The following is a 27157-nucleotide window of genomic DNA, read 5'->3' as shown; positions in this document are numbered from 1 at the left end:
AAACTAGACAGACAAGGCTAGTTTACCGTTCTTTTAGATTTCAATTTTGACTTCAGGAAGGTACCTAAAAATGGCCTCAAACTTGGCGCTATGCTTCTACAATTTTCTGAGATTTTAATTAAAATTTTCACTGTGTAATTTTTCAGAGTTTCTAGTTTGACTTTTGTAAAAGTCAAAAGGTGAAAGTGGATGAATGTAAATGTAAATGGGTTACTATATGGGTAAATAGGTGTCTTATCCTCCATTTAATTCTTTGGATAAATATCTTGTGATAGTTAGATAAAAGAGGAAATGGTTGAGTAACCTCCCTAGTATGTAGCAGTGATCAGATAGGTGCATGTATTTGACTTTATTTGCTGGCAATTCGACCTCCTAGGGAGGATTTCGACTTCAGAGCCTATATGAGGCCTTTTGTAATCATTTTCAAGGGTTGGATGCAGTGGAATTAAGCCTTGAATGCTAGTGTAATTGAGAATTTGGCTAGAACTAATAGACAGAGTTTGCAGCTATTATATTGGGATTCCTGTGGTATGTGTTTTAGTAGTGTTCTTCCTTTTGTGATCATAAGTTTGAAAGTATTGTATCTTTCATTTCCATTTCCATGTTTCATGTGCTTGTTTCCTAAGATAATAAACAGAATTCATTCATGTAATGCTCTGTTTTGGAGAAGCTTTCACATTATTGTTCATTTTTCTTCTGATATAAACAAATTCATGAGACTCATGCTCATTTAGAAACCCTACCTATCTCCCATATACACAATGACAACCCTAAAGTGCTAAAGTGTGTGCCTACCTTGCCCCATTACATCTCTGCAAATCTGATTCTCAAAGCCTAGACCTAGCTCCCTAGACCTAAGCCATCATCCAGCAAACAATCAAAATCAAATCAAACCTTGATCTAAACATATCTAGCCTAAAATCCTTTATATCTCAGTCATCTTTTGACTGTAATTTCATAGAGAGAGCCCTCTCTGGTTTGGTAGGGCTAGCTACCAAACTAAAAGCTTGGTCTGTGTTTACCTCTGTCAATTCCTCTCAGCCCAGGACATTGTGGAAGACAACACGAGGTAATCTAAAAAATACTTTAGAAGTGTAGGTTTGTGGTAAGCTGAAACCACCTGGTGTCATGTGGTGAAGTTTGTAAGAGACAGGGAAGATATGAACAAGGATTCCTATAGAGTGTTGTTGTTCCTTGTGAGTGTGATGTAGGAGCATCAAGGGTATGGTTGAGGGTAAGCCTAAAAACCTAGAACATGGTTGAGGGTCAGCTAAGAAAACCAAAAAAATGGTTGAGGGTCAGCCAAGAAAACCCACGATGATGATGATGGTGATGTCTAAGTCTCAACACCTCGCCTTCATTGGGGAATTATGGATTTAGGGAAGGAATAAATGGGCTTGAATCTAAGGGAGAGAAACTATCAAAAAAGACTTTCGTTCTACGAGCATCAATGTTGGAATCAATTGAGTTTCCCTAAGTATTCATTCCTCTCTAGTAAGTTGCCATGAAATTCATGCTCGTGTATAAACAATTCTCTTCTCAAAGATAATCCCAATTGTTTTTTTTACTCAAACAATGTGTTAGTCATTTAGCCTGCCATAAAAGATCACAGTCTAAATCTAACAATTATAATGGCTTGCATATAAGTCCCCTCTTCAGATTTTCTATGTGAATCCACCAATGGATGAAGTTAAAAACAAGAATATCAACTCTCTTCCAGCCCCTACCACTAATCTCAATTGAGTCCAGACAAAGCACCATTTTTTGTCATCCTTGAACCATTGTGGTCACCATGTCCACTAGGTACAGAGCTCAATAAAATGACACTAAAACTTTGTGATCTTGATAATACTCAAATCAAATTTAGCTTAATGACCTCATAGAGTTGTAGATAGGATCTATAGCTTCAAAGTTGTCCAATGAAGATGGAAACGTGAATGGAACAAAAACACTATAAAATGGTTAAATGATACTTGATAAATATGAGATTGTGTTAAGATCATAATGCCTGGAAGAAAGATTTTAAAAGGAGAAAAAGAAACTTTGTGTCATTAATGTGCTCCTTGCCAGCAATCCCAAGTGTAGCACAAAATGAATTTAAATAATAACATGTTATATGGATTGCCTAATAATGTCCAAAATGTCCTCATGTGTGGAGTAGGATGATTCAAGATTATAATCGATATTCTAATCAGCACAGCCTATAAATTTTGTTATGCTACAAAGTGTGCTCTTGAGGCAAGATAAGGTTGTTTTGAGGGATGCATGTTTTTTTCAATTCATGTTTACTCCATAGATGGTTTTAGTACAAATATTTCAACAGATGTATGGGCAAAAGGATTCACTGGAATTGCTTATAATTAACTATCTTGTCTTCTTATGAGCTCAACTTAATATACACTTGTTATTTTTATGGGAAGACTTGTCCACCTTGGAAACTTAGAGCATTGTAGTTTCTTCCTTTGAAGAGAAAAACGAATCATGCTTTTTGAACTCCCTTTCAAATTGGCATTTGGTCCATGTAATGTTTCTCTTTGTGGAATGCAGATGACTCTATGAGAATCAACATAGTTCTTAAATTAAAAAAAAAAAAATGGGTTTTTGAAATCTAACAGCGAGCTCTGCAACTCAGCTCCCACTGCAAACCCTTGAGCCCGCATCCTGTGCGTTCGATTGACAGCGAGCGCACCCGCTCTCGGCTGTCAGATTCCCTGCGGGCGGATCCGCCTGGGGCTTTCTTCCATCCTGCGGGCAAGCTTGTTAATGGAGGACTGCATTGTTTATTGACAGGCCCATCCCCTAGGGCTTGTGGCCATGGAGGCACTGGGCACTCCCCAGGCGTCCCCTCCTTCTCCTCCGCCACTCTTGCCTTCTGAGGCCTTCAATCGGCTTCTGGCAGGGCTTCCAAAGAAGAAGAATTCTGAAGTCACGAAATTTGTTAAAAAGCTGGATGATATCCCTGTGATCTCTCTCCCTCCTGAAACCCCGATCCAAGTTGCTTTGTCTTTGGCCGAACGGGCTCTCATCGGCCAGTTTACTGGGCTATGGCCGTCTCCAAAAACCACTGAGAGATGGGTCAACAGAAATTGGGCGTCGTTGATCAAAGAAAGTGTTACTTCTTACTTTCTGGGGAGAGGATACTTCCTCTTCGAATTCACTTCAAAGGATGACAAAGATCTAATCTTCCAAAACGGCCCCTACTTCATGGGTCCTCATGGATTGTATCTGAATAAATGGACCCCGGATTTCGATTCGGCAGTAGATGTGCCCAAAGCAGTACTGGTGTGGGTTAGACTCCCAAATATCCCAGTCCATTGTTGGAATTGGGACTCACTGATGCACATTGGAAATGCCCTGGGGAAATTTATAGATCGAGCGAACAATAAGGACCAATATGACTGTGCCAGGATCTGTGTAGAAGTAGATCTGGAGGTAGGGCTTCCTGAGGCCATCAAAATAAATGTAGGAAGCTGGACGCACTTGCAGAAACTGGATTATGAGCAGTTGCCCTTCAAATGTCGGAAATGCCACGTTTATGGCCACTTCGCCAGAGGCTGCCCAACCAACAATGAGGCTGTGCAGGGGAAGGAGGATGGATGGAATCAAGTCAAGCGCCCCAAACCTCCCAAGACACAGAAGTCGGGAGGCCCTAATGGCAAAGGACCTCATCAGTCTTCTGCTCAACAGATCCCGCCTAAACCAGCTTCAGAAAATAAGTTCGATCCTCTCAGCTCGCAACCAGAGGAAACCCAGGAGGCAGAGATCCAAAAGGAGACAGAAGATACTCAGGAGATCGAGAACCAAAAAATAGTCTCTCCAAGAAAAGGTACATCTTCAGCCTCCCTTAAAGGTACAATTTCTGAAACCCCCAAAGGTAAGAACTTAGAAGATAATGAAGAAGAGTAGGACACGGACGAGTTAGAGGAGGAAGGAGAAATAGGAGAGTCCCAAGCCTCGGTAAGAATATCTACGAGAGGCCATAAAACTGACAGGGAAAAAAGAGAGCAGGAGACGTACAAAGATAAACTACAACGCAGCTAGCCAACTCTGGAAAAACTGCTAGCCTCAAAGCCTAGGATATTGAAAAATCATCCCCATGGCTCCAAGGGAGCCCACCAGAAACATAAATAATGAAAGTCATCTCCTGGAATTGCAGAGGTATGGGGAGTAAAGCCAAGGAAGAAGCCATGAGAAGCCTAATAAGAATAGAAACTCCAGACACACTTCTCGTCCAGGAGACTAAGCTGGAAGACATAGCCTTCATGCAAGCAAGCAAGAAACTTTGGTTTAAAAGTGAAGCAAGAGCAGTCTCTGCCAAGGGCGCCTTGGGAGGGATTGACACTCTATGGAACACTAATAAATTTGCAGTCATCAGTGAGGCTAGAAATACTCACTGGTTGCTGCTGAAAATGCAGAATTTGGATACTAAAGAAACTCTCTGCCTCTTCAACGTTTACTCTCTAGTCAATGCGGGGGAAAAAAAGGTTGGTTGGGATTCGATAAGACATCAAGCAGACTCAATGAACCTGGAAAATATTATTATTGCTGGAGACCTCAACCTCACCCTTCACTCGTCTGAAGAAAGGGGAGGTAGTGCAATCCGAGACCCGACAAGGGAATGGGCGGAGGATCTTATGCAAGATTGGGACTTGCTGGATATCAAGCCTTCTTCCGGTAAGTACTCTTGGACTAACAAAAGAATAGGCCCTGGTCATATTGCTGCCAAATTAGACAGATTTTTCATTCAAAGCTCCTATTTGTTACTAGGTTTAGAGCCCAGAATGCACATCCTTGCTAGCAGTATCTCGGACCATAAGCCCATAAAGCTAGATCTTCTAGCCCATCTAGATTTGGGTCCTATCCCCTTTAGATTCAGTCCCCTCTGGGTCAAGGAGCCAGACTTCATGCAAATAGTCAAGGAATGTTGGAGTCAACCTGTCAAAGGATCTCCTTTCTATATCTGGGAAGAAAAGCTTAGAAGGGTAAAAGGAGCAGTAAAACGATGGGATAAAACCCTATCCAAACCTGATATAGAAAGGAAAACTATTAAAGTCTCCCTTGCCACTCATCAAACGCATATGGAGAATGCTACAGTCACAGAGGAACTGTTGGATCAAGAGGCCCACCTGCAACAGTGCTATCATAAGGCCTGCTTAGCTGAAGAAGAATACTGGAGATTAAAATCTCGAAATCTCTGGCTTAAAGCAAGGGACAGGAACACTGCTTTTTTCCATAAACAAGCCCAGGCCAGAAAATGCTTCAAAACTATTTCTGAGATTAAGGAGGATAGTGACACTTACAAGGAGTTTTCAGACATCAAGAAAGTAGCCTACTCTCATTTTCTAAACCTGTACAGTGAAGAAAAGGATCAGCATAAATCCCCAAAACTATTAGACATTATTCCTTCTGCAATTTCTCCACGTATGAATGAGATCTTGGAGGCCAAAGTCACTAAAGACGAAGTTAAGAGGGCCCTTTCTGATATGGATCCAGATAAGGCCCCTGGGTCGGATGGCTTCTCTGCGTTTCTCCAAGTTTGTTGGCCGATTGTTGAAAAGGACCTGCTCAAAATAGTTCAAAAGTCACAAAATACACAGAAAATAGGTGGCAGCACAAATTCTGCTTTCTTAGCCCTCATACCCAAGGAAAAAGGCGCCAGCAACTTCAGCAGATTCCGTCCAATTTCCCTATGCAATACTGGATACAAACTAATCACCAAAGTAATTGCAAATAGACTGAAGCACATTCTTCCCAAAATAATATCGGAGAATCAAGGAGGCTTCATCCAAGGAAGGTAGATCATGGACAACTTCACCCTTGTACAAGAGGCAATTCATTCAAGTCTCCTTTGAAAAGAACAACGTATGGTGATTAAACTTGATTTAGCAAATGCCTTTGATCGAGTAAATCATAGTTTTCCTTTAAAAGTCATGAGCAGATTTGGTTTTGGAACAAATTTCATTAACTAGATCCGGGCATGCATCTTGGAGCCATGGATTGCTCCTCTTGTAAATGGAAGAGCCACAGATTTTTTCAAAGCTACGAGAGGGCTTAGGCAGGGTGTCCCCTTTCCCCTCTGCTATTTGTCATTCAAGCCTCTGTTCTCAGCTTCCTGCTAGACAAAAAGATGCAAGATCGAGATATTAATGGACTGTGTATTGCAAGAGGGGTCAAAAACATAAATCACGCCTTATTTGCAGATGACACTCTGCTTTTGGGTGCTACCTCTCTTTCCTTTGCCTCTAAATTTAGAGCAGTTCTGGAAGAATTCAGTGAGGCGTCAGGCAGCGTTGTAAACAAGAATAAATTTCACATCTTCAGCTGGAATACTTCGCCCAGATTGCTCTCTGTTATTTCTAGATGTTTGGCATTTGCAGCCTCCTCTTCTTGGACTTCTTTCAAATACTTGGGCCTTCCTGTTGTTCATAAAAGACCTGCAAGCAAAGACTGGCTCCCTCAGCTTGAAAAATTTAAGTCTAGGATCCAAGCCTGGGGTTACTCCTGGCTCAACTCAGCTGGCAAATCTGTCCTAACCAGATCTGTGCTTTCTAGCCTCCCTCTATTTCAATTTGCCGGGCTACTCGCTCCTGTATCCATATTAAAAAAAATTGAAGAGTTCATACAGAGGTTCTTTTGGAAGGGAGGAAAACAGAACGAAAACAAGATCCCCCTTATCAGTTGGGAAACCATATCCAAGCCATTGTGGGAGGGTGGTTTGAATTTCAAAAACTTTGTCAGCAGAATGTGGCTATGGTAGCTAAGATTATCTGGAGGATCATCGCGCCCAAACCTAGCTGGGCCCAATTGGCCCTCTGGAAAAAATACTTCCGAGGTCTGCGTTCTAGTTGCTTAGACAATGTGATCCATTTGTCTAACTCGTCTTTCCTCAAGCTGTATGCTAAAGCTGCTCCACTAATCAAAGAACACACCTGCTGGATCCCTGGAAACAGCAAAAAGATCAACATCTAGACTGATAAAATCATGCAAATGGATCTGATTGAAGACAGAGCCCCCATTAGAGCGTTGCGATGCTGGATGGACAGAGAGGGGTTGTGTTCGCTGTGGGACATCTCTCTTTGGAGCGATTCTGATTGGGCAGGGTGGAAAAGAATAGAGGTGCCGGTCCATCTGACCAACGAATGGTCCACGCTGCTCGACCTTCTTCATGGATTGGCGCCCACGCACAGGAGGAAAAGAGATGCGAAAGGTTGGGGGCTGAATGCCAGAGGATATACTGTCTCCACGGGATATGCCAAGCTGAATGAGAGACCACACGTCCCCCCCAATCCAGCACCTTGGCAGGGGGTCTGGCGTTTCCAGTCATGGCCCAAAGTCGATTTTTTTGCCTGGCTCCTTTGTCATGGCAGAATCCTAACGTTTGACATTTTGCAGAAAAAAGGTTTTTACGGTCCCTCCATTTGCTCGCTATGCAAGGAAAATGCTGAGACAGCAGTTCATTTAACTCTGGAATGCAACTTCTCCAAGCAGATCTGGTTCTCCCTTATTCACACCTTGGATCCCAATTTTCTGCTCCCTTGCTCCACTGCTGATCTTTTTTCTAATTGGGCAATCAAATATCCTGGTCCCCCTCCTAAAAACCAGATAATCAAAACAGCATGGGCTATCCTTCCAAAGGTTATTTGCTGGCAGATATGGCTAGAACGAAACAGAAGAATCTTCAGAAATTCTAATCAGAATCACAAGGCCTTAGAAGTCAAGATCAAATGTCATTTAAAGGAATGCTTGACTGATATAAAAGATGATTCTAACCTCAGCCAGCAGGATATCGCTTGGGGTTCATTCCTTGACTTACAATTTCAACCAGCAGTTAGAATCATCCCTCCTCTTAAAGACTGGCAAATAAGGAAATCGGAAGCAGACTTTCAAGACTGGCTCAAATTGCACTCAAGACATTCTCTCTTTTTCGATGGGGCAGCTAAGGGCAATCCGGGCAGAGCTGGTGCAGGAGGTGTTGTTGTAAATTCAATTGGGGAAAAAATTCATTCCTATGCTTGGGGGCTTGGACACTCAACCAGCATTCAAGCTGAGGCTTTGGCACTCTTGCAAGGCCTCAAGATCCTTAAGGAGCTAAACATAAAGGAAGCAACTGTTATAGGTGACTCCCAGATCATTATAAACGCAATGGTTTCCAATTCCCCAGCTTTGGATCTTAAGCTAGCTAGGCTGATATCCAGAATTAAGGGCTTGGAAAATGCTTTTCAGAAGTTGAATTACTACCATGTGCTGAGAACTCATAATAAAGACGCGGACATTGAAGCCAACAAAGCTGCCCTCCTCTCTGCCGGGGTCAAGATGAAAGACGGAGAAGAATCATGGGAACCCATACCATAAGCTGATTATCGTCATGTTTTACTGCTTGATCTTAAATAAATTTGTTTGTATCTCCAAGTGGGGAAAAATTTCAAAAATCGAATCTATAAAATCCCTATCAAGGAAGAAGTCCTCAAGCTTCAGTAGCATTCTCAGTCTCAACAGTGAGACGCACCAGGATTTAGACATCCTCATTGTAAACAGATTTTTGGCATTCAAGCCAAGATGAATACAAACACTCCATAACTGTTTCTTTCAAAAAAAAAAAACAAAGTTCTTAAATTTTTAGGGGCATCCGATGGTATGAATTTTGAAATGACAGATTGAGTTGTTATGCTACCTTTACCTTCATATTTTTTTATTTATGTATTTTACTATAGTATTTCTCACATTATGTGGCAACTAGTTCAAATATGCAAATTAATTAAATAATGAGTTTCCAATATTAGCCTATGCGGAACCTTTTAAGGGTTGATGTCTATTTGCATTCTTGACATTGAATTATGCTCCAGCCATGTCAATTGGAACTTGAGGCACTGAAATTTTCTTTTTCATGTGCATAAATCATGGACATTTTATACACTCAAAATCACCAAGACATTGATGTTCCCACTCAATGATAGTGATCTTTCAATATTTGCTTGCTTTTGAACATTGAGTACAAAATACTTATGATATTTGTAGTTTGAGTGGGTCTAATGGTTAAAAACATGGTGTTTTTTGGTAAGAGATCGTAGGTTCAAATCTAGAGTGAGTAGAGTATGTACACCTCTATAGGTTCAAGTAGTCAAATAACTGCATGGAGGGGTGTCCCTTGTTCAACAAACAAAGGAATTCCATAGACTTTGTCTTTCAATTAAACAATTAAGTTAGTGGCAACATGGGTATTTGGAAAATTATTTTAGAATTTATGCACCTTACAAGACTACATTAACTCATATAATCTATACATAAATATAATGAAAATTTGTAATGTGTTGCATCATAGAAAGGTTGGGAGTAACTCTTAGTTGGTCATAGGTAGCCTAATCAATGCCTTTCTTAATCTATAAAAGTCCATGATGATTTTGAAAGCGAGTGGGTAGTAGTTCTTACTCATGTCGTATATAGCCTAATGAGTACTTTTCTTTATATGGAATGATACTATATACAACAAAAAAAAAAAAAAAAAATTGTATTGTGTGCTTCTTTAAAAATTCTTATAATACATCACATTATAAAAAATTTAAAATAGGCTCTTCACTTTGGCTCTTTCATTCATGGTAAAATCAAGATTGGGCTTTTGAAAGTAGCGTTATTCTAGAGGATGCCAACAATATTTTTCACTTCATAAGGGTTTTAACCTATCTTTAGTCTTTGTTGATTTTTTTGGACGATTTTACTTATAAAAATAAAGATGCGTCGACATTTTTCTCACTTGCTAATTTAGAATCAAAAGAAAAAAAAAAAAAAAAAAAACTTACTTTATATTTGTTTGAATTGTTTAACTCAAATTGATGGAACATGGTGATATGCATCAAGTGAGTGTGAAGTCGATTTTTTTAATTTTATTAATGTCCTCAATGCTAGGAAAATGTAATGGAACTGGGTGACACATTAACATGTAAGGTACTTAGTGAGGCATTACTTCTCTTCTAAGAAAAAGATATCTAATCCAAGTGTAATACCAAGGGGAGAGAGACTTTTACAATATACAAAACTTTTTTGTGTGGTTCTGGGACTCAAGGCCTATTTGCTCTATTTAACTGAAATAAAATGAGAGGAAATGAGGCAAGGAATACTTTGTAAAGCTTAGCTATGAGGGTTTAGGTTCAAGGCTTAGTCACTGCACAACTAAAATAAAATGACATGAAATGAGACAAGAACTTGCAAATTATTAGTTATATGTTATGACATTAAAGTTAAACACAAAGTAACAAAATTTGCAGTTGAATCAACCATTTTGTATGAAAATTCAGCCAAGAATTTAAATTGGCTAAATTCCCCCTCAAATCTACATTTGATTGATTCAAAAACTTAGAAAACCACTTCTATGTAGTCAAGGACTCCCTCTCCAACGCATGAACCTTTTCCCTTGGCTTCCCATTGTCTTCTGAGGTTGTGTTACACTATAATCCTATAAGCTCACTAAGGGTGCCACACTCCAACATGACAAATTCTAAGATATAATGTGAGAGGGGGGTCTAGGAAATTCTTGTTACCATGGGAAGGCCTTGCCATGTTTAGTTCAACGCTACGGGAGCATAATGTTCTTGTAGAAGGAGAGATGGTGCTTTTGCAATTGTGGGAAATAGAAACACCATGCTTTATGGTGCTTCTCAATACAATATTATAAATTCATGGAGAAAGATCAATGGTACCTTGAGTAGAACTATACTAATGCGTGGATGCAGGATGAACTCATAAAATTCATTTTTGACTATCATCACAATGAACTACATTTAAATTGGTTACCAAGGTTTTGGGCGAGAGCAAGACTCATGGATTCATTTTTTACTACCATAACAATGAACTATATCTAAATTAATTATAAATAATTAACACATTATTAAAAATATTTTTTATCTTTCAAATTTAATTAATAATTATAAAACTAAAATTACTAATATTTATAACATAAAACCTATAATATTATATATTTAAATATTAATAAAAAACATTTATATTTTTTTTCAATATAAAATCCAAATCCAAATTTATTTTACAACAACCATAACTTGAAACATGTTTACTTAAAACATGGTTAGTTATTATTTTGCAATCTTCTTAAAACATGGTTAGTTATTATTTTGCAATCTTCAAAAGTTAAAAATGTAATTTTTTGAAATGCGTTTACAATAGGATAAACAAATATCCATTCAATACATTTTTATATAATCATGTTTTTAAAATATACATTCAATACATTTTTATATAATCACGTTTTTTAAATTTATAAAAATAAAAATTATTGATTAAAAAATTTAACAATCATAGAATCATTTTTTTTATTTTGTTTAAGGATATGCTAGCTAATTATTATTTTATTATCGTATTAATTTTAAATTAAAAATTATTAAAGAAAAAAATAGGGTGGTTTTTTTTATTTTGAGAGAAGGAGATGTTTATTTTATTATTGTATTAATTTTAAATTAAAAATTATTAAAGATAAAAATAAGGTGGTTTTTTTTTATTTTGAGAGAAAGGAGATGTTTATATATATATATATATATATATATATATATTATTTTAAAAAAATAAATGAGAAAATCATATTTTTTATTAATATTTTTAATAGTAAGTAGATAATTAATAATGGTTGTATCCATTGTATAGTTGAAGATGGTTTTGAGTATGTTCTAAAATTATTTTTTGCTTGACTATGAGTTCGTCTTCTTTGCATGCAAGTAAATAGGTTAATGACCCAAGACCCAGAGGCTTCTGAAAGGAGTGAAAATTTGCCCCCTTGCAGATCACCAACGAGTAATTCTAGATGACATAGTTTTCCTTGAGTAACATTATATGTTAATCAACATTGGATATAGCATTAAAAAATGGCGCGTCTTTATTGTTTGACCAATTTGTTAGGTTGGGTTTTCTCTTTTTGTTATATATACGATTTTCTAATTTTTCCATTAAGTAAAGTTATATAAATTAAATATTTATTTATTATAAGTAATTATAAATTTATCCTTCATCATTCATGTTAGATCTAAGACTTTTGTGATCCATAATGTTGATATCAGTCTTCTGGATTAATCACATAGCTAGGATTTGGTCGATGTTTCGAACCAACTAATGTGGTTCATCCTCAGGACAAGGTGAGAAATCAATAGATCTAAGGGAATAAATAGCAAGGATGCATCACTGCCCAGAGTTAGCCATTGGAAATTAGCCATTAGGTAATTTGTTAAATTGTTCAATGATTTAGTTAGAGAATAGTTGTTATGTAATAAATAAATATTTAGTTTCGAAATTATAAAATGATAATATTAAAATTTAGTTATAAAATAGTTGTTGTGTAATAAATAAATATTATATTTCGATATTATAAAAGGAATATTAGTATTAAATATTATATTAAGAATTATCTAGAAATAATTAATCTTAGATATTGTAATATTATTGTCTAGAAATATCTAAATTATTGATGGAAAGTTGAGATGGAGAGACTGATTGAGCTCTGGAGTAGCCATGAAACCCTAGCTGTGCCTCGGCACCTCTGCGCCCTTGCTGCTCTGTGGCCCGTGGCTTTAGGCCCTCTGCCCTCCTTCTCCGCGTTCCTTTTTGAGTTTCTACGGTTCAGAGCGCACGTCTTCTGTTGAGAGGGACGATTAAGCCGGGCTCGCCCTCATGGAGGTCCCGAGCTCGCCCCAGGCAGGCCCGCCTTCATCTGCTGAAGCTTTCTCTCGGCTCTTGGCTTGCTTGCCACAGAAGAAGAAAAGTGAAGCAACCAAGTTTGTCAAGAGGCTGGAAGACATTCCCGAAATGTCCCTACCGCCAGAGACCCCGATTCAAGTCGCCCTCTCCTTAGCTGAGCGGGCTCTTGTTGGCTAGTTCACCGGTCTATGGCCTTCTCCTAAGACCACTGAGTCCTGGGTAAACAGGAACTGGGCTCCCCTGATCAAGGGCAGCGTCACCTCTTACTTCTTAGGACAAGGGTTTTTCCTCTTCAAATTCACCTCAAAGGATGACAAGGATCTGATCTTTCAGAATGGCCCCTATTTCATGGGCCCCCAGGGCTTGTACCTCAACAGATGGACGTCGGATTTCGACCCTGCAGTCGATGTCCCCTCGACTGTTCCTATATGGGTCAGACTTCCTAATCTCCCAGTCCATTGCTGGAACTGGGACTCGCTGAAACACATCAAAAATGCCCTTGGGAAATTCATTGATAGGGAAAACAGCAAAGATCAATATGACTGTGCTCGTATCTGCGTAGAAGTAGATCTAGAGGTGGGTCTCCCGGAAGCCATCAAAATCAAAGTAGGAAACTGGACCCATTTGCAGAAGCTGGACTACGAGCAGTTGCCTTTCAAATGCCGAAAATGCCATGTCTACGGCCACTTTGCCAGAGGTTGCCCAACCAATGTGGAACCAGATAAGGGTAAAGAAGAAGGTTGGAATCAGGTCAAGCGCACCAGGAAAATCCAAAAGCAGGTTGGTCCAAACGGAAGAGGTCCTCAGGCCCTCCCTCCGCAACCCCCCCAGAATGGATCAAGAAAATAAATTCGCCCCTCTAAGCTCGCAAATAGAGGAAACTCAGGAACCAGAAAATCAAAAATCAACCCCACCCTCTAAAGGTACCCCCAAAGGTTTTGGAAATGGAGTTGAGCAAGCTGGAAGCGGTGTTCTAGCAATAGATATGGCAATGGTTGAGAGCTCCAAAGGAAACATTGTCGAAGCAGAGGAAAAGGAGCATGAATCGAAGTGTTCGGAGGAAGAAGGGGAAATAAGAGAATCCCAAGCTTCGATAAGGAGATCCACAAGAGGCCGCAAATCAGATCGGGAAAAAAGAGAGCAGGAAACTTTCAAGGATAAACTTCAAGGCAGCCAACCAACCCTTGAGAAGCTACTAGCATCAAAAGTAAAGATGGCGAGAAACCAGCCCCAAGGCTCTAAGGGAGCCAACCAGAAATATAAATGATGAAGATAGTCTCCTGGAATTGTAGAGGTATGGGGAGCAGAATCAAAGAAGAAGCCATTAGAAGTTTAAAAAGAACATAAACTCCTAACATACTTCTCATCTAGGAGACCAAACTGGAAGACTCTATCTTCCTTCAGGCAAGCAAGAAACTCTGGAACAAATGTGAGGCGAAAGCTATCTCAGCCCGAGGGGCTTCCGGAGGGCTAGGCACTCTTTGGAACGCTAGCAAATTCTCATTCGTCTCTGAGACCCTCAATACTCACTGGCTGCTCTTAAAATTGCAGCACTTAGACTCAAAAGAGATTATCAGTCTCTTCAACATGTACATCCCCGTGAACGTTGTGGAAAAAAGGCTTGCTGGGACTCCATAAGAACCCAAGCAGATCTAGTTAATCTTGAGAATATCATCATAGCAGGAGATCTCAATCTCACTCTCTTATCAGCAGACAAGAGAGGAGGCAGCATTGTTCGAGATCCGGCTAGGGAATGGGCAGAGGACCTTATGCAGGACTGGGACCTGCTGGACATCAAGCCAATCTCTGGTAAGTTCACTTGGACTAATAAAAGAATTGGTCCTAGCCACATTGCTGCTAGATTGGATAGATTCTTAATTCAAAGCTCTTTTCTTTTGCTTGGATTAGAGGCTAGAGTTCATATCCTCCCATGCAGCACTTCGGATCATAAACCCATCAAGCTGGAACTGGTGTTTCAGCTTGACCTAGGTCCAATTCCCTTCAGATTTAGTCCGCTCTAGGCTAAGGAATCAGACTTCATGCATTTAGTTAAGGGCATCTAGATGCAGCCGGTCAAAGGCTCCCCCTTTTTTGTCTGGGAGGAGAAGCTCAGAAGAGTGAAAAGGGCTTTAAAAAGCTGGGCCAAATCTCTGCCCAATCCAGCAAATGAAAGAAAAAATCTTCAATGCAGACTGGAAAATCACCACCTCCAAGCTGAAACAGCTGACATAACTAAAGAGTTTCTAGACAAAGAAGCCCAGCTACAGCAAAACTACCACAAGGCTTGTCTAGCAGAAGAAGAATATTGGAGACTTAAGTCACGCAGTCTTTGGCTTAAAGCAGGGGACAGGAACTCTTCCTTCTTCCATAAACAAGCTCAGGCAAGGAAATGTACCAATTCCATTTCCCAAATCAAAGATGGCACTATTACTCATAAAGACTATGCAAGCATAAAAAAAGCAGCCTCCCTTCATTTTAAAAGCTTGTATAGTGAAGATAATAATCTGGACCAAAGCTCTGATATGATTGACGTGGTTCCCTCCTTGATTACTGTTGAAATGAATCACCTTCTTGAAGCTAAAGTCACTAAGAATGAAGTCAAGGATGCCCTCTTCGCCATGGACCCAGACAAAGCCCCTGGACCGGATGGATTTACAGCCAGATTCCTCCAATCTTGCTAGCAGATTGTGGAAAAAGATCTATACAAAATGGTTATTAAGTCCCAAGCTTGCCAGAAAATCGGAGGCAGCACGAACTCTGCTTTTCTTGCTCTCATCCCCAAAGAGAAAGGAGCCAACACATTCAACAGGTTTCATCCGATATCGTTATGTAATATTGGTTACAAACTGATTACTAAAGTCATTGCTAATAGACTTAAGCTCATCCTCCCCAAAGTCATTCCGGAAAACCAAGGAGGATTCATTCAAGGGAGACAGATAGTGGACAACTACATGCTAGTTCAAGAGGCAATCCACTCAAGTATGAGTCGCAAGGAAAAAGGTATGGTTGTCAAGCTTGATTTAGCAAATGCTTTTGATAGAGTCAAGCATAGTTTTCTGCTGAAAGTCTTACACAAACTTGGATTTGGGGAGAAGTTTATAAATTGGATTCGGGCCTGCATTTCGGAGCCTTGGATCGCCCCATTAGTAAATGGCAGAGCTGCTAACTTTTTCAAAGCCACAAGAGGGCTCAGGCAGGGGTGCCCTCTTTCACCCCTTCTTTTTGTTCTTCAAGCCTCTGTCCTCAGCTTCTATTTAGACAAAAAAAATGATGGACCAGGAAATTTTTGGGCTTTGTATAGCAAGAGGTGTTAAAAACATCAATCATGCCCTCTTTGCGGATGACACTTTGTTATTGGGAGCTGCCTCTGTGCTTATAGCCTCTAGATTTAAAGGTGTCCTAGACGAGTTTTGTTTGATTTCGGGAAGCAGTTTAAACAATGGCAAATGTCATATCTATTGTTGGAACACCACTTCCAGCATGCTCAATTCCATTTCCAGAACCTTTGGTTTCGCAGCCTCCTCAAACTGGACTTCCTTCAAGTATCTGGGCCTTCCTGTATTTCTTAAAAGAGCCTTCAGCAGAGATTGGCTTCCCCAACTAGAGAAATTCAAGAACAAACTGCTTGCCTGAGGCTTTTCCTGGCTCAACATAGCTGGTAAGTCTGTTCTTATTAAATCAGTCCTTAACAGTCTTCCCTTATTCAATTTTCTGTTCTTCTTGCTCCCTCTGCGATTCTCAGAAAAATGGAGGGGATCATTCGGAAATTTTTTTGGAAATGGGGCAAGAAAAATGAGAAAAAGATTCCGCTAGTCAGCAGGGATTCCATCTCCAAACCGCTCTTGGAAGGAGGCTTGAATTTCAAAAACCTTGAATTTCAAAATATCACCATGGGAGCTAAGCTCATTTGGAGAATTATTGCTCCTAACCCTGGCTGGGCTCATCTAGCTCTTTGGAAAAAATACTTTAAGGGAAAGCGCTCCCGCTGTCTAGACCATCCTCAGTCGCTCCTGAATACGCCCTTCCAGAAGCTTTATTCAAAAGCATGTCCACTTATAAATTCTCATGCCTACTGGGTTCCAGGCAATGGAAAAAGGATCAACCTTTGGACAGACAGAATTATGAACAACGAGCCGCTGGGAGACTGTCCCTCTCTCCAAGCATTGCGCAGTTGGATGAACGATGTTGGAATGCGTTCCCTGTGGGATATCTCAGCCTGGCAGGATTCACATTGGGCTGGCTGGAAATTGGAAATGCCCCCAAATTTATCTATATAACGCGAGGAACTGCTCTCCAAGCTTCACGGATTGGCTCCATCGCGGATGCGAAGCAGGGATTCTAGAGGTTGGGGTGTGCAGGCTGGTGGTTATTTCGTTGCTCAGGGATATGCCAAGTTGTGCGAGCGCCCCCATGTGGCCATGAATCCAGAGCCATGGAAAGGGATATGGCATTACCCCTCTCTACCAAAAATCGACTTCTTCAGTTGGCTATTATGCCATTCCAAAATCTTGACTGACGATAATCTGCAGAAGCGTGGCTTCCACGGCCCTTCAAGGTGCAGACTTTGCAAGGTAAATCAGGAAAGCGTCTCACATTTGATGCTAGAATGCTCCTTTACTTTGCAGATCTGGTCCGTGCTACTGGAAACTTTGAGTTCCAACTTCGAGTTACCTTCCTCCACTGCTGATTTTTTTGTCAAATGGCTGCAAAGGTATCCTAGCCCTCCTCCAAAAAACAAAATTATTAGAGCTGCTTGGATTATTCTCCCTAAAATTACCTGCTGGCAGATCTGGCTTGAGCGAAACAAAAGGATTTTCAGAAACTGCGAGCAGGATGTCAAGCTAGTGACAGTTAAAATTAAATGCCAGTTAAAAGAGTGCCTGAGAGACCACAAAGATGATTTAAATCTCACCCAGCAAGATAAAAATTGGGGATCTTCTCTCGACTTACAGTTCCAAAAATTGGTAAAGAGTATCTCCCTCCCAAAAGCTTGGCAAATAAGGGCTACAGCAAAAGAGCTCCAGGGATGGATTGCAAAACATCAGAGGCACTCTCTATTTTTTGATGGGGCTGCTAAGGGCAATCCTAGAAGAGCTGGTGCTGGAGGAGTTATATTAAACCCAGCTAGTTTTAGGATTCACAGTTTCGCCTGGGGTTTGGGCATCGCTTCCAGCATCCAAGCAGAGGCTTTGGCTCTTTTTCAAGGACTCAAGATTCTGAAAGTGTTGAACATCAGGGAGGTTAACGTTATTGGAGACTCACAGGTTATCATTAACACTATGGTGACTCATTCTAAGCCAATGGACCTAAGGATGATTCACAGAATTGCAGACCTTGGTGACTCTTTCCAGAATTTAAATTTCTATCATGTGTTGAAAGCCAATAGTAAGGAGACGAACACTGGAGCTAAAAAAGCAGCCCTTCTTACGGATGGTGCTCTGCTCAGAGGCGGACAGGAAATATGGGAACCAAATCCTTAATTTAGAAAATTGTCATGTTTTATTGCTTTCTGTTAAATCAGTTTGTTTGTACCCACAAGCTTGGGAAAATCTCTGAAATTGACCACATAGTTGCAGCGAAGAAGAGATGTGAGCTAAACATAATTGTCACGGACTTGCAAAACTATTCGGCATTTATCGTTTTAGACTCACCTTTTGTAATCCGCTCTTTGGCATTAAGGCCAAGTTTCTAATATATCCACTACCCGTTTCTGTAATATATATATATATATATATAGTCTAGAAATAATTAAATTATTAATATAGTTTGTTAGGGTTTGACTTATGGTATTAGAAACTAGCTCTTATGAAGTAATATTATTTAGGAATCATAAGGTAAAGGTTTTAATAGTAATATTATCAATAAATAGTTAGTTTAAATAGTGTAATTTGTAAGGGTCTCACCCTAGTATTTAATTCATTAATAATTTAATAATATTAATTCATATTATAATATTATAGAGAGATTGTAAAATTAAATCCATCAATAATGTATTCCTCTTAATATTATTATTGTAGAGATTAATAATATTAAAATCATTATTAATTACTATGATACTAATTTTAATCTCATGTCTTAATATCTATAAAAATAGGAAAGAGGAAAACATAATCACATTGAAAAGGAGGATAGCTAATTCATCATTCATGTTTATAATTATTAATTATAAATAATTATAAGTCTACTATAATAAGATTGAATGTTAAAATGTTGTGATCATTTGTGTGTATTATATGTATTATTTATATATACTTGTCTGTTATTATGTTTATGATTCGAGGAACTATTTTGTGGTCTAAGAAATTGTGACCATAGAAAATTTTAGGGGCGAATGTTCGCCCTTTGGCGAAATTAAGGGGTTTTAAATTTTTAGTGGGCGAATATTTTGTATCATAGTACATTTTTACAAATCACCTCAAATAGCCCACCTTATTTTAAGGGAGAGGGTAAAATGGTAAATTTAGCCCTTGAAATTAGGAGTTACAACCTTCCATTCGCCCATTTTCAAGAATAGGTTTTATTTAAGTGAATCCTATGGGCCAAAGGCCCAAATACCATATTTATAAAAGAGGTATGGTAAATTAATAAAAATATAAATAAATGAGAGGTATGGTAAATAAATAAAACATTTTTTATATTTACTCCGTAAGTCACCTTATATACATGCGAGGGTGTAAACAAATAAAAATATAAGTAAAGTGGAGGCATGGTAAATAAATAAAACGTCTTTTTATACTTACTCAAAAGGTATGGTAAATAAATAAAAATATAAATAAACCAGATGCATGGTAAATAAATAAAACCTCTTTTTATATTTAGTCCATAACCCTCGTTCTATTTATGAAGGCTCAAGAAAGAGGTTTTGTTTAAGTGAATCCTATGGGCCAAATACCATATTTGTAAAGGAGGTATGGTAAATTAATAAAACTATAAATAAACGAGAGGTATGGTAAACAAATAAAACATTTTTTCTTATATTTACTCCATAAGTCACCTTATATTTACGAACACTCAAAAAATGTGTTATATTTAGGTGAAACCTATGGGCAAAATACTATCGGACAAATACCATGGACTAGATTGTTATTAATACCATGCAAAAAAACATTATTAACCCTAATATTAGTATTAATAAAAATGGAACATGGTATTGTCCCATGGTATTCACCAAAATGGCACATGGTATTGACCCATGGTATTCACCTGGAATGTAGCCTATTTAAATGGGGGAATTAAACCAGCATAGATCCATCTTACTCTGGATCTACTAACCCCCGAGAGGTATCAAATAAATATCATGATATGCAATCTACATAAAGTGAAAAAATATTGGATCTGATCAAGAGTAAAAATGGATGTTGTAATTTAATGTATGTTAAACATTTTAGCTTGGTTAAAATAAAAATCAACTATTAATTTTATTAATTTTTATAAATTACTAATAGTAATTTTTAAGCTCTAGGTTTATGATAACCCATGGTATTGATGCATGGTAATACCATGGTATTCATGTGAGCATAGACTATTTAAAGGGGAAATTCTATCATCTTATATTCATCTTAATTCTGGGTCTACCAAGTGCTCAGAGGGATAAATAGATTTCATCCCCCTAAGAGTGGTGGTAGATGTGGAGTTAAGATGGATATAGGTTGGTTTTTATGATAATGAAGATATTAAATAGACTTAGGAAATTATATTGTAAAAACATCTTAAGGTGAATGGTTAAAGCATAGACATTGGACAAGTATATTTGTATACTTCTATTTTAAACTGAAACAAATCCAAGGCTCAAAGGAATGGATTGATTGCACTAGTCATCCTTCTATAACTTTCCAACATATGCTAGAGTAAACATATTGTAATTTGGGTAATTTTTCTAATTGAAAACAAGAACATACTTGTGTATTGGCAGGGTGGTTACGAGGTCCCTAGAAGTGATGAATTTGAATTTTTTCTTGGTTTTATATATAGTATTAGGTTTTTTCTCATGCTTTCTGTGAATGGCATGGGTGAATTTTATCCTACACCCACTAGGTTATCGATATGTAATTTCGGTAATTTTGATTTCAAAAGATATTTAAAGAAATGCAATGATTTCATTTGCGTATTCAATAAACACAAGATTTTATAATTGAGTAAAATATTCGCCATGCCTGGTGAGAGATTCGCCAAAAAATTATATATACATATCATATTATTGATAAAATCGCCTTCCATTTTTCCTATATACCATGGAGATTCGCCCATTTATTATACATGTAAATTTAGGGGGGGTTCTTAAAATTTTCCCTGATTGTGACCTAGGTGCATCTAAGTTGTCAAATCTATCCTCGACTTGGGCCACGCCAACCCTTAACATGGTTGGATTTTTTTGGGTGTCTACTCTTGATTACCATGAGTTTCAAACTTTGGTCATTTCATTGAACAAAATCCTCGAAATCCAATTGCGTTAATGAGATTTGACCTCGAAATAAAGAAAGGCGTGGGAGTGAGCCTTGATCCACTTATGTGTGCACATGTTACAAAACCATTTGTATAAATTTTGTGGGTCTAACCACACATTTAAGCACTATCTCAAGGTGTCCCTTGGCTTCCGAGGTGAGCGACACTCATGATAATTGAACCTTGCCTTGCCCAACGGTGAAAAAAAACCTTGCTTCCCAACATTGGATCCAACCCCATTGGGTTGTTAATAAAATATATTAGCAAAATGGTGTTGGGTATGTGTTATATTCTTTGAATGACTAGTTCCATACATGATTTGTTGCACTAGCACCCCCCTCCCCCCTTTAAAAACAAAAAATAAGGGTGGCTTTTGTGTTTATTTTTAGTGGTTTTTAGCACATCGTTTTAAAAACAAAAAATAAGGGTGGCTTTTGTGTTTATTTTTAGTGGTTTTTAGCACATCGTTTTAAAAACAAAAAATAAGGGTGGCTTTTGTGTTTATTTTTAGTGGTTTTTAGCACATCATTTTTTATTTTGGTTATTTTGTGGTGTGTGGCGGTTCAATCCGTGGTTTTCTAAATTTGGTCAAGGAATTGAGGTTTTAATTTAATTTGGATTAATAAATTGAGGGGTTTTGGATATCATAGGGTCCTATATATTGTATTCTAAACAATAGAGTTTATTGATGAAAAAAAAATGTGATTCCAATTTCATAGTTTAGGTTTCAAAAATAAATATGATAGGTTATTGTAATTATTTTATTTATTTATTAAAAATCTATATATAAATTACATTACTAAAGAGTTAAAAAAAAATTTTATATATATATATATATATATATATATATATATATATAAATAAAATATTATGAAAAATAATAATAAATAAGTAAAATATAATGTACCTGAATGCTGTTTATGCATCTACTTGTAACCTTTTATTTTTTTATAAAAAGTTCGATGTTTTTCTTTTGGAAAAAGTAAAATATAATGTGAATTTTAATGATTATTAAATATTAATCGAAAATAAAGGGGTGGAAAGAGTGGGGAGAGGAGGGGATTTTTTGCCCTAAGAATCAAGAAGAACATAGGTATGCTTGGGTTTAGGTCACACTTCAACCAATGTTGTTGAAGCCTATGCCTATATCAGGGTTTGAGGCAAATTGCGAATATGGGAATTTAGGAGGTGATTGTTTTTGGTGATTCCTCAAATATAATTCACCATATATATATTCAAGATATCTCCCCTCATATACAAAGTTAAGTCAGATTTTCAAGCGGATTTATCAATTGTATCAATCTATCCTCAAGAATAAATATCTCATGTTCTCAAATCAAACAACTCCAAGGCTAAACACATGACTAATTTGGAGTTGAGGCTAAATCAAGGTGAACTTTCATGGCAGGGGAAAAAGAGGCATGTCTTCCTTCCTTAATGGTTAATCAAGAGACTCAAAAATCAAAGCGGAGGAATAATTCCTCATGGTTTAATGTAACATTTTGATGCTTTATAAATTTTGATTTTTGTTAGGTTAGTATTGGAGAATGTACAAGTGGGATACTCTAGATATTGTAGCATTTTGTTCAAAAGCTCCAAAGGTCAAAATTATGTATCTAGTTTTTTATATACACACCATTCCAGCTATGTCCACTGGTTTCAACTTGCTTATGTAAATCATGTATCTAAACTAAGATTTTGCTCAATGTTTTTTAATATGATAGTTATTCTTAATTCTTATAAAAAAAATATCAATAAGCCCCAGATGGGGTGACATGCATGGAAGAAAGGGGGGACATGATGCCACCGCCGCACCTGGTGAATGGGTTGGGGAACGTGGCATCTCGTCCCTAATGATAGTTAATTGCACATGAAAAGGCATTCAACATGTAGTTGGTAGTAGAGAGGAAACTTTGTTGGGAGGAGACAAGCATGCTAGCCAAGAAGTTGAAGCATGTGATGAGTGTGCTGGAAAAGATTTTAAGTATGGAATTGTACTTGGGGAGACCTATAGAGATTAAATTCGAGAGAGTCAAGGACCATAATCCATTGATAGGGGGTCAACCTAGGGAGGATAACACCTATGCATGGTTCTTGGAGGTTGGTGGAATGCTAGTCTTGATAATAAATTAATTGAAGCATCTCAACTTAAAGCTTGTTTGATTGAAAGGAAGTGGATATTTCCAGCCTCACAAGATGATGACAATCTGAGAGGTATAGGCCAATTTCACTTAGCAGTCCTAGTTAGAGTCAATGTCAATCTCGCACTCTAGTGCCATCTGTAAACATATGAGAAAACTCAAAGGTTCTTTGGCTTACCTCAACTTAATTAGATAACTTTCAAGTTTATGGGGGTTGTCACTAAGTGGGACAGTGTCTAGTGGCACCACTTTTGGCGTCAGGTAGTTCCTTACCCCCCTTACTAAATTTTACGTTGGATTTGGTCTTGCTTTGTGACGCAAGAGGCACAGTCATCCTCTATTTCTAATATGTCAGTATTTTAATTAGTTGTTTCCTTTCTATTCCTTGGGGGTTTTTTGGTGCTAGTATCACTTCTTCTAGAGTTGCATGTTGGCTGTGGAAATTATTCTTTTATGGGCTAGTCTAGTATGGCGATTACTATTGGGGTCGGGAAGTATTATTTGTTAATATGGATGGGCTACCCCTGCTCCAAGATCTCTTAGTGTCTTTGTCTATGTTATATCTATATGGTGTAGTGGTGTGTCTCAAACATATTTATTTTGGGGTTGGTGCAACTAGGATTGACGAAATTTCATGGTGGTGGTGATGGGTAGGTCACACTGGCATTAAGACTGTAGCACTTCTAGAGGGGTGTTTGTATGATTCTGCTTACTATCAGGTGTTGTTTTGGATATCTTCTTGGAGTTAGGTCAAGATTGTGTGCAAGTGTAAGGAGATTGGGTTGAAAAAGAATGGATTCGGGGTAATCATTTGTATTAGAAAGTTATCATTATCTTTTGAGGCTGCAAATGTTGGGTCTTGGATTCACACAGTGAGAGGAGTGGTTGGCAACTGTGTATCAATCTTCATCAAGGGAGGCATTTTTAACCATTGAACTATTTGCAGGTTGGGCATTCATGTTCTGTCAAAGGGAACGATCTCAATGTGGGGATGCATATTATCGGGAGAGAGCCCAATGTGGAAACACTCAGATGCATCATTGTGTAGCCGGGTTCGCTTCACGCTATCGAGAACTTGCACTAGACCATATTCAGGCATAAATTACCTAGGTGGAAGGAGAGGCATAATCCCATAGAACCTCCATCTCTGATACTGAGGTGATGATGGAATAGAAAAAATGGACACCAAACATCGGACATACAAGGGGAATATTCAACCAGTACATGCATAAGATAATTTTGTATTGGAAAATGAAGCTTATGCTCAGAAGGATGATTATGAACCACCATAAATCCTGGATAGACATTATCCAATCATTGGATCACCTGCGCAATCACCTTCATGCTCTTGATCAGAGGATGGAGTGAGTTGAGCGCCACTTAGGCATTCCCCCAACTGTAGGACATCCTCTAGAAGGCCCACCAGACCCCATCCCGGTGGCAAGTTTAGACTCAGACCCTGTGGTTTGATGATACTTTGACTATGTTAGTTATTTTTCTTTATGATGTGTCCTATGCATATGGCTAGTTAGGCCTGTGTGTTAGCCTCAACTTGGATATTTTTGTAATAATGGACTCCCAAGTATCTATGTCCTCATTGAGGAGAATCTTCTTTTCGTTATGATCAAGTCTCCCATGTGAGAGATTGATCTAGAATATGTAATCCTTGTTATACATCTCAGTGCAGTCTTGTTTTTCCAGATAATAGAATTTCAACACACAAATTAAAATTTACATTTTGATTTTTTTTAATTCATCTTTACTTTCCATAAATTTGAATCTCACATGACTTGATGCTAGTTCTATTATCACTTACAACTATCATAAGATTGATTATCTTATAACACTCATTTTTTCTTTTGGAGAATTCAAGACTAATTGATCACCAATTAATGATAAACAATATTTGTCATTATCTTACGATGAAAATGTTAATGAATTCAATATCAATTTGTCACCAATTAATGATTGACCATATATATCACATATCTTATGATCAAAATATGTATATGGTTTGTAACAGGGAATTCAAAATATAAAACATTTTCATTTTTTTTTTTAAGTTGATGTATTATGATATTTGTGGTATATGTTGTCGTTTATTATACACTTTCCTATTTAGAGATTTCCTATTTACTGTAAGTATTAGAATCTGTTACCATTTTTATTAGAAATTTGGCTTATTGTTTTTTTAAAGCTAGATTATTTATATTACTTTCAAAAAGAGTGATACACATAGTAATTATTTGTTATTGGTTTCCCAAGTGGGAAACCATACTAGCAGCAAAGAAATTAACATTTAAATTAAGAAACATGCTTATAATACTAACATTAAATAAATTCTTTGCTAAGAGATTTACTTGCTTGGTATTTTTGTTGTTGGAGAGTCCACCTATACCCATGGCTAAGGTTCACTCTCATTGTCAGATGATGAAAATTCAATATTTTTCAAGTGCTTGACAAGGATTGAGACCTTTTTGTTGAGCTTATCAACTTTCTTTATCAAATATGCCATGCATATGACCAACTCTTAGTTAGTATTAGCTCTTTCAATTAAGACTCTTCCCATGAGGATCTTGATGTGCTAATATAGGTTTATAGTCTACATATAATATGTTTTACTTTCCCTGGTGGAGTTCCCCACCTCAAAAATCCAAGCCCTAGTGTCATGTTCAACATGTTTGTCCGGAATGAAGCACCTGGATTATCCAACTTGCTCCTCTATATCAAAGATGGCCCATTGGAAAACTACATGGATAATATCCCTGTAGCACTCCATGGTTGCTTGCAAAGTGGTTTAGGTCTGGGTGTGATGACTAGAAGGAGGGTTATGCTCTAAGGTTGGGTAAAATCCAAGGCACCCCCTTATTCCACCATGTTGTGAAACCAAAGGACAATGCATGGGCATTGAGCTTACCTTGAGATAGGGGTGATAAACTTAGGGTAAAGAAAACAATAGGAAAGGGAGTGAGGCGACGCTATAGTAGGGATGGAAGACTAGAAGAAGATGAGAATCAAACCCAGAGATCCATTGAAGAAGAAAAGGGAATTCTTTGTGGAGAAATAGGGTTGGCAAGAGACAAAATAGAGAGAGAAAATAAAAAAGGTGGCTAGGAAGATCATCAGAGAGTGGCTAAGGGATTACTAAGCCAAGATGAAAAGGCCCCCCACAGTTAATATACCTAGCAAAGAGAGAGATAAAAATCATAAGCTAAAAAATCCAATGTTTGAGCTTAGAGTTGCTAGCAAGATGTCTACAATTGAAACACAATTCGAAATTATATTGATAAGAAACCTGAATTTCTTGCGGCTACCATGAATTTCTTTGATGATGGAGCTTCCCCATCTGCTTGAATTTCAACTGAGGAGTACCACAATCCCAACGAGCCTATAAGCCTCCATGAATTAGCCTTTCAAGACAAGCAACTTTGCAAAAGAAACCTGAACGGGTAGCCTGCTTGGTCAAAACCCCTATGCCAGTATGCTAGTCCTTTGTCAAGAGGCGTAGGTTTGATCCTTCAGGTCTGCTCAGGTAAAGGATTCGATACACAAGCCGAATGGGTATGTGGCCTCTTCAGGTGGGCCCACCCATGGTTCATTACATTGAAAAAAAATGCAAAAGCTCCTAACAACCCATGGATGATGGATTAAACTCATGCAATCATTGACTAATAGATTGCATTTAATCTCGATCTGTCATCCTGAGCTATTATTCCACCTCCATTCCCCATATATTTCCATTATATCACTCAAAATTCCCTTGCAAGTAGATCTCTCGATTAATTAACCTTTCCCTCAAGTCTTCATGTTGAAAACAAAGTATATTTCGAGTTCTTTCAGACTGTATTTCAAGTTGGCCAAGGTGTGGTGTACGAGCAACCATG

The 27157-nt window shown here is 38.0% G+C and overlaps 1 protein-coding gene across 1 annotated transcript; it reads left to right on the top strand.

Annotated features, from left to right (window-relative positions):
- Nucleotides 1-4160: 4160 nt before the first annotated feature.
- LOC149218396 (uncharacterized) lies at nucleotides 4161-6533 on the top strand. The gene is made up of 2 exons (XM_089386550.1): nucleotides 4161-5534; nucleotides 6378-6533. Exons 1-2 carry the CDS (start codon nucleotides 4161-4163, stop codon nucleotides 6531-6533), a joined length of 1530 nt encoding a protein of 509 aa, XP_089242676.1.
- The last annotated feature ends 20624 nt before the right edge of the window (nucleotides 6534-27157 follow it).

Source organism: Pinus tabuliformis, chromosome Q, assembly GCF_031772625.1.
Source record: "Pinus tabuliformis cultivar Carrire ecotype Pingquan chromosome Q, CPIR1, whole genome shotgun sequence".
NCBI lineage: Eukaryota > Viridiplantae > Streptophyta > Pinopsida > Pinales > Pinaceae > Pinus > Pinus tabuliformis.
This window is presented reverse-complemented; position numbering and strand designations above follow the sequence as displayed.

Coding starts and splice junctions, on each gene's coding strand:
- LOC149218396 (XM_089386550.1), top strand. CDS start 4,161: ATGGGGAGTAAAGCCAAGGAAGAAGCCATGAGAAGCCTAATAAGAATA. Junction 5,535..6,377: donor GCTTCTCTGCGTTTCTCCAA/GTTTGTTGGCCG, acceptor TGGCATTTGCAG/CCTCCTCTTCTTGGACTTCT.